At 40.0% G+C, this 10,458-nt stretch overlaps 3 protein-coding genes across 4 annotated transcripts; all 3 read left to right on the top strand.

Annotated features, from left to right (window-relative positions):
* Positions 1-29: 29 nt before the first annotated feature.
* On the top strand, positions 30-990 carry LOC136190387 (calcyphosin-like protein). Its single transcript, XM_065978524.1, has 6 exons — positions 30-180; positions 244-340; positions 397-477; positions 532-629; positions 682-793; positions 849-990. The coding sequence occupies exons 1-6, from the start codon at positions 44-46 to the stop codon at positions 951-953; spliced, it is 630 nt and encodes a 209-aa protein (XP_065834596.1). The 5' UTR covers positions 30-43; the 3' UTR covers positions 954-990.
* Positions 985-4,093, top strand: LOC136190382 (probable ATP-dependent RNA helicase DDX10). Of its 2 annotated transcripts, none has more exons than XM_065978519.1 (20): positions 985-1,098; positions 1,146-1,206; positions 1,259-1,389; positions 1,442-1,522; positions 1,570-1,647; positions 1,700-1,820; positions 1,896-2,010; positions 2,060-2,156; positions 2,209-2,313; positions 2,368-2,530; positions 2,582-2,666; positions 2,727-2,790; positions 2,848-2,885; positions 2,935-3,022; positions 3,072-3,160; positions 3,214-3,256; positions 3,304-3,585; positions 3,633-3,767; positions 3,828-3,892; positions 3,946-4,093. In XM_065978519.1, the coding sequence occupies exons 1-20, from the start codon at positions 1,015-1,017 to the stop codon at positions 4,019-4,021; spliced, it is 2,001 nt and encodes a 666-aa protein (XP_065834591.1). In that variant the 5' UTR covers positions 985-1,014; the 3' UTR covers positions 4,022-4,093. The 2 variants fall into 2 exon arrangements, with proteins under 2 accessions (XP_065834591.1, XP_065834592.1); XM_065978520.1 differs by having other exon boundaries at positions 3,949-4,093.
* Positions 4,041-10,454, top strand: LOC136190378 (rapamycin-insensitive companion of mTOR-like). Its single transcript, XM_065978513.1, has 38 exons — positions 4,041-4,165; positions 4,225-4,260; positions 4,348-4,448; positions 4,507-4,568; positions 4,631-4,762; positions 4,821-4,884; positions 4,934-5,057; positions 5,109-5,182; positions 5,239-5,334; positions 5,391-5,461; positions 5,520-5,587; positions 5,643-5,725; positions 5,790-5,877; positions 5,933-6,023; positions 6,074-6,140; positions 6,199-6,279; positions 6,334-6,434; positions 6,481-6,580; positions 6,635-6,706; positions 6,766-6,810; positions 6,878-6,937; positions 6,991-7,037; positions 7,089-7,278; positions 7,336-7,517; positions 7,569-7,695; positions 7,748-7,843; positions 7,889-7,957; positions 8,019-8,095; positions 8,151-8,229; positions 8,281-8,387; positions 8,440-8,530; positions 8,583-8,672; positions 8,720-8,826; positions 8,882-9,277; positions 9,323-9,527; positions 9,584-9,870; positions 9,930-10,065; positions 10,123-10,454. The coding sequence occupies exons 1-38, from the start codon at positions 4,120-4,122 to the stop codon at positions 10,279-10,281; spliced, it is 4,107 nt and encodes a 1,368-aa protein (XP_065834585.1). The 5' UTR covers positions 4,041-4,119; the 3' UTR covers positions 10,282-10,454.
* Positions 10,455-10,458: the final 4 nt, after the last annotated feature.

A 10,458-nucleotide genomic window follows, 5' to 3' on the forward strand; every position in this document is an offset into this window, starting at 1 on the left:
TCTTTGATATCAATTCTCAACAAAATTCTTACAATTCCTCGAGATGGCAGCGACGTCGCGACACGAATACGAAATGAAGATGAAGTGCAAGAAAGCGGCGACTAAAACGACGGATCCGGTCGAACTTTTGAGACTCAAATGCCTCGAACGGGGCGCGAGCGGAATCAAGGGTCTTGGCAGGCAAGTCGGCGCTCACGCTAATGCAATCATCGCTATACTGTTGACTTCTGTTGCCATATACAGAACGTTTCGCATAATGGACGATGACGGAAACAAGAAACTCGACTATAGAGAGTTCGAAAAGGGAATTTATGATTACGGTCTCGATTTGGAACCGGAAGTGAGACCTTGACGAAGTAAACTGACACCGATTCATATTTTGGATTTGATTCTAAGGAAATTAAAGCCATGTTTCAAAAATTCGATACGGACAGAAGCGGAACGCTGGATTTTGATGAATTTCTCAAAGCACTGAGGGTACAGTGTAGAGGGAAATAAATTTACACTGCAAATATTACTTGTTTTTGATAGCCTCCTATGAATAAAGCAAGGAAGTCAATTATATTAAAAGCCTTTCACAAGTTGGATAAATCAGGAGATGGAGTTATTACTACAGAGGACTTGAAAGGGTGGGTATAGAGAGAAACAGAAATACACGGTATCATTTTGTACAAAATCAAGGACATATAATGCAAATCAGCATCCAAAGTTCCGAAACGGAGAGTGGACTGAAGAGAAGGTTTTTCTTTCATTTCTATCAAATTTTGACTCACCTGATGATCCAGATGGAAAGGTAAGGAATCAACTCTGTATTGAATTATCGCTAAAAGAACCTTATTCTTGTCAAGGTAACACGAGAGGAATTTATCAATTATTATTCAGGCGTGAGTGCATCCATTGACAGTGACGCGTATTTTGATCTCATGATGAGGTCGGCATGGAAGTTGGGTTAATTAAACAATCAATAAATATCACACATTCACACGTGCACGAGCGAATAACCCGGATGTGACTATGCCTCGAGGAAAGGGACGTCGAAAACTTCGTCGCGACGACGAAACGAGGGAACTTCGTGACGTATCGAGTCAATTGGAAACCGTACGAGTGATAGCGATACAAATCGAACCTAAAACGCGCGCCTGTAGGTGAACAGTGCTGAAATCGTGAAATTCTCCGACATTCCTCTATCGAAAAAATCATTAGACGGTCGGTATTAGGATAAACAAAACTTACTATTCTATTCGACTTCGTCGCGAAGGCCTACGAGAGTCCGGGTATTCGGAAGTAACAGAAATTCAGCGCGAAGCGATTCCATTGGCTCTTCAAGGGCGCGACGTGTTAGGAGCCGCCAAAACTGGATCCGGGAAAACGCTGGCATTTCTGATCCCAGTATTCTCATTATTTTACTTATTGGACTATTTTTTTGTCAATAATTAAATAGGTGTTGGAACGACTTTGGGCTGGTCAGTGGACTCCGCTGGATGGAGTCGTTGCATTGATTATATCGCCTACGAGAGAATTGGTAAATATATTAATAATTTAATTTTGTATTTAATTTTCTTTGGATAGGCGTATCAAATTTTCGAGGTTCTTTGCAAAGTTGGTAAGAATCACGATTTTTCAGGCGGACTTGTAATTGGAGGAAAAGTGGGTGTAACATAAACAATTAATTAACTAAAGAACTTGATGTTCTAATTAGAACTTGAAAGAGGAGCAAGAGCGAATTCAAAAGACAAATATTTTAGTTTGCACTCCGGGACGTCTTCTCCAGCACATGGATCAAACAGCTCACTTCTACTGTGACAATTTGCAACTACTGGGTAACGCAATAAAATCTTAATTAATTCATTAATTAGTTAAATGGCAGTCATTATTATTATGCTTATTCTTATTAGTTTTGGATGAAGCGGATCGGATTTTGGATTTGGGGTTTTCTCATGCAATCAATGCAATTATTGAGAATTTGCCCAAGAAAAGGCAAACCCTTCTTTTTTCAGCGACGCAGACGAGGTAAACGCGTCCAGATTGTAAATTTATTTATTATCTTAATTAATAATAGGTCTGTTCGGGATTTGGCGAGATTGAGTCTGAGGGATCCTGAATACGTGTCTGTTCATGAAAACGCTCGCTTTAGCACGCCACATCAGCTGAAACAAGTGAGTAAAAGGGATCATTAATTAATTAACTTATTTTTCTTGTTGTTTTTAGAAATATATTGTCTGCGATTTGCCTGAAAAATTAAACGTTCTCTTTTCGTTTTTGAAAAGTCACACCAAACTGAAATTGCTCATATTTTTATCAAGTTGCAAACAGGTATGACTTGGGGGAGGGAGATTCTGTACCGCGATCAATCACGTTCTAATGCAGGTGAAATTTGTCTATGAAACGTTTCGTCGACTGAGACCCGGATTACCGATCATGGCCCTTTACGGAAGACAAAAGCAATTGAAGAGAATGGCAATTTACGAAGACTTTTGCCGGCGAAGTGCTGCTGCACTATTTGCCACAGATGTAGCAGCGCGAGGCCTTGGCAAGACAAAGAGAATCAGAGAAAATAATCATTGACATATGTATGTACCAGATTTTCCCGCCGTTCATTGGGTTGTTCAAGTAGACTGTCCCGAAAATGTTGACACCTATATTCATAGAGTTGGCAGGACTGCTAGGTGCTTGGATAGTCGGATTCTAATTTAGATTTGAATTTGAACGAGGTAATTATGCTTTAGATATGAAAAAGATGGTCAAGCTTTATTAATTCTTATGCCTTCGGAATCGGAAGGAATGCTCAAGGTATCCTATTTCTTTATTGACTATTATTTTTGATTAATTGATGAGTCGATTTTGAAGGTTCTTGAAGAAAAACGAATTCCTATTGAAGAAATTCAGTCAGAAACATTCAAATATAATTCCTATTGATTTATGTTGATGAACTAGGATTAATCCTAAAAAGGTTTTTTCCGTGACGTCAAAATTGGCTGCGTTTTGCGCGCAGGACACCGAAATGAAGCACTGGGCACAGAGAGTATGTATTGAGGATTGTTTGCATCTCTAATTAGCTTTGCAATATCTAGACTTTTGTTACGTATTTGAAATCCGTTTATCTTCAATCAAATAAGGACATTTTTAATATTGAAAAATTGCCAACTGACGAATTTGCTTTGTGAGTTACGTTTGTTTTTGAATATAATGCTATTAATTTTAATTTTTATATAGGTCACTTGGACTGTCAGCTGCTCCAAAAATTCGATTTAAAAAGGTAATGTTTTTTAGAATGAATAGTAGAACATAATCGAACTTTTCTAGGAGTCCACTAGGCACGATGTCTGTAAATTTGATTTTTGTGGTGACGACGACGATGAGGAAGACGATGAGGATACGGAACTTTTAAAATTGAAGCCGGTCTCAGCCACTGAACTTACAGAAACTGAAGACTTCTTTGATGATGATGAGCCTCCCAGAGACAACGTCAGGAAGAAGACGAAAGGAAGTGCTATCAAAGCTGTCACACGTGTTCAAGCGGCGAAGAAATTAAAACGAAAACGTGTACAGTTAAATACAAAGATTGTTTTTGATGAAGAGGGACAGGTAAGAGATGTAGCATCGCTGCATTTATTTATTTATGTTTATAATAGGTTTTGATGGAAATGAAATGTGGTGGCGAAGAAGACAGCGGTGGTATTGATGTTGCAGAGGCGGAGAGCGGTTTGAGGAAAGCGGATCGAGATGACGTGGACAGAGAGAGGGAAAGAGTCAAGGCAAAACATAAGGTAAGAAGTGTAAATGAACGAGTGAATAAATTATTATAATTAATTAACTTGGGTTGGCAGGCTCAGAAGAAAAGAAAGAGAAGGCACGATAATAGTGATAACGATGAAGAAAAAGAAACCTCCGGGTAATGTGATTATAAAATTGATAAATTAATAAATTATTGATCAATTTTTGAAGTAGTAAAAAGAAATTGGTGTCGTCGGATGAAGGCAATCTTGAGCAGCTAGCACTCAAACTATTATCCAATACTTGAATTTATTACCAGTATCGATTCGTTGACGTTTTTCCTAATCCGGGGACGCTCGACAGGAATTCCCGACTGCGGGCTCGGAGAAAGAATCAAGAAGAGGAATGTCTCAACAACCTCGCGTGGTAAAGCGAATGCAGCGTCAACCCGGTGAGACAGAAAACGAAATCGCAAGCACCGAGCAAACGTTTGGGTCCGCGCGTGCCTAGGAGTCGACGTGGCAAGTTTCGTTGACCTTCGAGGAGGTAAGAGCCAATGGGAATCGATCGATAGAAACTAAGCGAATGCCCACGATCGTATTACGAGCCGATTTCTTCGCTTTTCGCGCTCAGGTTTCGACGAGAATCTGAAAGAGGTCGCCGTCAACGTCAGCGCGCCTGATGCGAGCGTTGCCGTGACGCGAAAAATCGCACTATTCAATGCATTCGTTCGAGTAGGCACCGCCCACGCATCTGCTATCGACGTCGTTTTTCTTTACGCGCTTGGCGTAGTTCTTGCAACGATCTCGAATAGACGCCGTCGATCAATATTGTATTGACGAGTTTCTCGTTAGGTAAACGGGTTGGGCGCCTGTTCGATTTAGCGAGATTTTGTGTGTTTGTGCGCGCGCGTTAGCATACGAAAGTGTCTCGTTCACGGAAATAAAGCGGTTCGCGCGGGCGCGATACGATCGCTACGATATCTGCTCAATTCGAGAGCCTTCTTTGATCTTCTTCTTCAAATGAAAATCGATTTGTTCGTGATGAAGTAAGCCGGCCGAGAGAAAATTTCAAAATATTTTCCACCAATTATCTTCGATACTTAGATCTCTTGATACTTTGGATTCGAGACCGGTGGAGCGAGTGCAAGCTCTCAGATTGGTTCGCAAGGTGAGACGTTTGTACAGGAAGTCAAATGATTTCTGACGTCATAAATCAGGTTTTGAGTGTTTGTCCTGATTTGATGCCGCGCTCTTTGACTGTGAGTCTCGTGGCGGCGGCGGAGGGATTCAGCCATGATGATAAAATGGCTGGTGCTGCCTTGGAAACGCTCGCTGAACTAGGTTCATCTAATAAATCGATGCTAATTAATGGATAATTAGTATTGATTCTAGCGCTTCTCAATCCGTCAATTGTTGCGTTTCATCGTGGATTCAAAGCAATTCTTCGTGGCGTTATAGAGTGCCAAGTAAGAGAGTACATAGTCCCTGTGTTCTTTTTTTAATTAAATACATAATGAAATAGTCTGCAGCCATGACCGAGTCTCTCCTCTGCACGATTCTCTATCTTCTCAATCATCCCCAAACGCGTTGCTACATTCGTCCTCACACAGATCTGGAGGTATGCAATATGTTATCCATATAATATTAAATTGGGTTTATATTGTATTCATGAAGACAATTGTTGCTCCGTTTACTGATCTTCATTATCGACACAGACCTGAAACTGGTCCTCAACAAGAAAACAAGTAATTTATATTCGCTATTTATTTATTTATTTATTATCTAATACTAAACAATGATTAGGGAAGATCATCAAGTTCATTTATTTTCAGCTCGAACGGCTGTCGTTACAATGCTTCGCTGTTGGGCTGGTCAGTGTGACCACGCCCCTCTTTAATTAATTAGAATGCATTATCATTGCTTTAGGATTGGTTTGTTTCTGTGATCCGAGTGGGTGGGGAATAAGCTCCTTCGTGGGCGTGTTGCAATTGCCGTGTTCTCTTGTGCAGGTAACAATAAAATAATTCACTAGAAACAGAAACAATATAACTAGTTAATAATTGTTATTTTTAGAGAAATATAATGGAAGTATTGTTTGACTTGTTCAAATTGAACATTCCCGAATGGACAGACGATTTCGACGCAGCGCTCGCGAGCACCGGTATATTGTTATAATTGTCTAGTATCATTTTAGTAATTCTTTCTTCTTCTTCAAGATCCTCGTAGAAAAAGTGAATTGTGGCGACTCGAAGAGGAGTGGGTGATTGAAGAGGCAAAGCACATCCTACCAAAACTCACCAAAGGACGGTCAGAAATTTAAATAAATAATTAAATGTATAATTCATCTGCTTCTTTAGCACTAATTTATTAACTTGCTATCTTGCTCTTCTGCTAACGACGTTTATAAACGCCGGTCTTCTAGAAGTGAAGCACATATGCACTTTTTCCTCCAGTGACGTCACCTATTTTCACTTTCTCACAGAAATTAGTAATTGCGGCTAAATCGGAAGACAAGTTAATTTCGACTCAAGCGACTATTCTTCTAGGAGAATTATTACATCTAGTGAACATATTATAATAATTGTTTATAGATAGAGATAGAATTTCGTATATGTAGGCTAACAAAATTCTGCCACCTGAATATGCAGCCCAGACGCACTGCCTTCCCTCTCTCATGGAAGTTGCTACGTCATTTCAATCAAGTCCAGCCGAAAGGAAGTGGGTCGTGCTGATAGATTGACTTATGCTGATTGGTTTTTTTTAGTAAAGCAAGCGCTGTCGTTAGTTGTCTTGAAAAATTGCATCAGAAACGGAAAGCGAGGCCTTGGCCGAATAGTTTGTACTTGCAATTGACGCTGAGACACGTGAGAGGGAGAAAAATAATCAGCAAAAATTATCGAGTCATTAAAATATTTCAGTCGGGATGTTTCGAGCTGAAGGATGAATCCGTTACACTGTATCGACCGTCAGTTCAACATGTTCCATCAAAAGTGAAAATATATAAAATAGCGTGATAATTATACGTTATAATTATTGCTATTTTTGTTAGGATAGCGATGAGGTCATGCTTGAAACGTTGTTGAGAGATTCGCTGGTGAGAATCACTACTGTGTCTTCAGATTCAGATGAAGCGGGCAACGATTAATTAATTAATTAAATAGGTTTTGAGCACAAAAGATTACACTCAGTGGAATTGGGATGTCATATCGACATTGCTCAAGGCATACATACAATACATAGATCAAGTAATCAGACCTATGATCAACATTTTTAGTCTCCACGAATTACCATGAAGAAGCTCGAAGAAACGTCTACAACGAAGTTGATCCATTTCTCTTTTTTCTTTATCTATTGATCGATTAACTGACTTAGATTTACCAAGCGTCTTTGCTACTTTTATAAGCCGAGCAGCGGGCTCTTTTCCACAATCGAACTGACGCGTGAGAACGTGCAGAGATATTCGTCCGTTGGAGCCCAGCTGATGCACTTTGTTTTGACGGGAGACGAAGGCGTCAAATACTTAATGGACATACTATTGGAAATAAAAGAACATCTTGCAAAAGTGGCCAACTTATTCTGCGTGATAGAGAACGTATTTATATTTATTTTTTTATTATAGATTTGTGATCAAGGAAGTCAGCCCGATTCGTCTCATCATCATCATCATTATTCTCATCAGGATGGCTTCTCTCTATTCGCCGTCTCTCACACCATGACACGGGACTACTTTCTTCTCATTGGCCACCTTTCGTCCAATCTCGCTGGACTTCAAATCCTCAAAAAGACGAACATTTTTAATTAGTGAGATTGTCGCTTTGAATGTCCATGATGAATTATTTACTTTTTTCTTAGTTTTCTGACTTTGTGTGATCACTTGCACAGGCGAGACATCAATCAACTTGTGCTGACGAGCTTGGACTACAGTCAAGATGCATTGTGTAGAGTCGTTCTATCGAAACAGCTCACATTCATTGACATGGTAATCGATTGATCGATAGCGACTCCTTTCATGAACTAATTATTCCTAATAGCCGACTCGCAAATATGCTACAATGTATATGCGCGTTCTATTGCGTGCACGTCTTCCCGCTTTCAAGGACTGGGGAATTCCTCTAATCATCACTCAAGTAATTGATTAATTTTTTATATTTTTATCTTATGCTTTTGTGTAGCTCTACGATCCTGACGAGTCGATTAGCAATGATGCTCTCGATATTCTGGATGAAGCCTGTGACGTTCCTGTATGATGGCGTATTATCTCTTTTATGTAGCGAATCATGATGTATGTGTCTATTTATTTAGTCTTATTGTAGCACAGTTGTGCTCAATTTTCCTGCTCTTCTTCATCTTGGACCGCGAGGGACTTCATTATTAACAAGGTATTGAATTGATGGTGTATATTGAGAATGCTGTTTTTAGAATTTTTATTATTAGATTTTTGTCAGCCAATAGGGGTCTTTGGCTTTTAAAGGGATCCGACTTCATTGATCAAGAAATGGATAAATGGCTTACTGTATTGAATCGTAAATAATTAATTTGAAAAAAGACTAATACCAATACTTAGGATTTCAACAAGCGTTACGTTGGCGTGGTAGAACAAAGGCTTTCCTCATTTCTCTCTTCCTATTGGCCATCGACGGAAGGAGTCTACACAAGAAGAAGTCAATTTCGGTTGGCAATACATAATCAATAAAAATTCTTAATCGTTTTAATTTTTGCTTAGATCGTACAGTAATTATGATATGTCCGTACCCGTGCACTTCTATGGGCAATTAGTTCAGCTCAAGGACGGCTGCCAACTTCTTCAGCAAAAGGTAAATTGAAAATAAATCATTATCAAGATAATTAAGAGCTTGATGAAATAAGCGTCATCTCGATTATCTCATCGAGTCATTGGATCAGCCATCTTTAGGCCAAGAACACGTTTTAGAGAAGAAAGCCGCTCTTTGGGCTCTGGTACACTGAAGCAATATGCAGTGGATAAATATTTCATTATTATTTAGGGTCACATTGGAACGTCTCATTGGGGCATGCAGATGCTATCAACTCGCGATATAGTCGAAAAGATAGTAAGAGTTGCCGAGAAAAGTCAAGTGATGTCACTGAAAGGGTAAAATCGAATTGACCGATAAGAATCTGTCATCTACATATAAATGTATTCGTAGCACGGCCTATTATTGCCTCTGTCTTTTGGCTCGAACAAAATTAGGCGCCGATTGTCTGCGCGACTTAGATTGGCTGCCAGTTTGCCATGCCAGCAACAACACGTGGCCCATCCTTGAAACGAGAACGGCGGCGGCGAGTCAAAGAGATTCTGAAGTGTTTTCCGACGAAGATGCGACCAGCATCTTTTTGGATGAGAGCGTGGAGCGACGGAGAGGAAGTCTCGGAACCGTTTTAGAATCGAAATCCCTAGTGCATTTTACGAAACGACCAAGAACGCTGACTGAGCAGAAGCAGTTGAGAAGTTTGGCGGAGTGGAAGGAGGAGAAGGTGACGCTATCCGGGAGACGATCCAATCGGCCTGGAGTCTTGATGACGGAAGCAGAGAAACAGGCGAAGTGAGTTCTAGCGTTGGATTGGGTTAAAATAATTGACATTTTTAGCATGAAATGGTTTTCTCGTCGCGCTTCATATACTGAAGTCATTACGGGAAGCGAGGAAGAGGCAGGAGGAAGGATAGGTAATGGAGGGCCTGGAGGAAGTGATGAGCGCAATATTTCATCGCAAACAAATGGTCAACGTGGTCAACCCAATTTTATTGATTTCATTGGCGTTGTATTGCCGAAAGATCTCAACTCATTCTACATGGTAAAAAACGAAAAAATTCGCCTAGATTTATTTGAATATTTTTATCGAATTTTAAGGTTTCTCCTTGTGGCTATGAAGGGTCGTGGCCGAGCGCTTTTCCACCAGAAATCGACGTGAAATTTGTAGATCGTTTAGAGAAGAAGAAGAGCGCGGTGGCATTGGATCAAAACGATGCAAATAGTGAAGATACCGATTGCAGCGATTGCAGCGCGAGCAGCAGCAAATCAAAAAATCCATCCACGTCAGAACCAACAAGTGAACAGATTCGAAAAGAATTGATTCGATTGGTTGGCTGCCTTGGAACGTCGGTAGGAAGTCGAGCAACGCAGCAAGGCCTCATGCTGTATAATATTATTTACACGCAAATTTTTTTATTAATTTCTTCTTTCTCTTTCTCTTTAGATTGAAGGATCGGCATCCCAGAATTTTTACGAAGCCGTCTGTATTTGTTGATATATTAGAAATTCTTTCTTCTTATCATTTCAGCTTTGGAGCTCGTCGGTTTTGTTACGCCCTATTTGATATCGATTTCAACGCTGTAAGGTTTAGATACGTTGCTAATTAACAATGAATTAAATGATTTGATTTCGCCTAGTTCGTTCTTCCTCAAGACGCCGTCGCCTCGCCCAGCCCCTCTCCTGCATCGTCTTTGTTATCGTTACATAGCAACGGTGACGTAAAAGACGCGCTGTCACAGAAACGAAAGCGCATGACTACCCCAGAAATGTTGAAGACAGTGAAAGAAGAAAAATAGAAAACGATAATTTTTTGTTCATAAAAATGTATTTTATTGCACAATCATCACAGCTGTAGAGGAGAATTTCTCGTGGAGAAGAATTTTGATACAGTAGTAACCTAGACGTCATATAATTGCACGACAAATGCAATTTAGTGCAAAATGAAAAGGAATAAACTGACGTGACGTCATCGG

Source organism: Oscarella lobularis, chromosome 8 (genome assembly GCF_947507565.1).
Source record: "Oscarella lobularis chromosome 8, ooOscLobu1.1, whole genome shotgun sequence".
Taxonomy (NCBI): domain Eukaryota; kingdom Metazoa; phylum Porifera; class Homoscleromorpha; order Homosclerophorida; family Oscarellidae; genus Oscarella; species Oscarella lobularis.

Coding starts and splice junctions, on each gene's coding strand:
- LOC136190387 (XM_065978524.1), top strand. CDS start 44: ATGGCAGCGACGTCGCGACACGAATACGAAATGAAGATGAAGTGCAAG. Junction 341..396: donor GTCTCGATTTGGAACCGGAA/GTGAGACCTTGA, acceptor TTTGATTCTAAG/GAAATTAAAGCCATGTTTCA. Junction 630..681: donor ACTACAGAGGACTTGAAAGG/GTGGGTATAGAG, acceptor TACAAAATCAAG/GACATATAATGCAAATCAGC.
- LOC136190382 (XM_065978519.1), top strand. CDS start 1,015: ATGCCTCGAGGAAAGGGACGTCGAAAACTTCGTCGCGACGACGAAACG. Junction 3,023..3,071: donor TGAAGCACTGGGCACAGAGA/GTATGTATTGAG, acceptor TGCAATATCTAG/ACTTTTGTTACGTATTTGAA. Junction 3,893..3,945: donor GAAGAAAAAGAAACCTCCGG/GTAATGTGATTA, acceptor CAATTTTTGAAG/TAGTAAAAAGAAATTGGTGT.
- LOC136190378 (XM_065978513.1), top strand. CDS start 4,120: ATGTCTCAACAACCTCGCGTGGTAAAGCGAATGCAGCGTCAACCCG. Junction 5,462..5,519: donor GGTCCTCAACAAGAAAACAA/GTAATTTATATT, acceptor AACAATGATTAG/GGAAGATCATCAAGTTCATT. Junction 6,811..6,877: donor CGTTGTTGAGAGATTCGCTG/GTGAGAATCACT, acceptor TTAATTAAATAG/GTTTTGAGCACAAAAGATTA.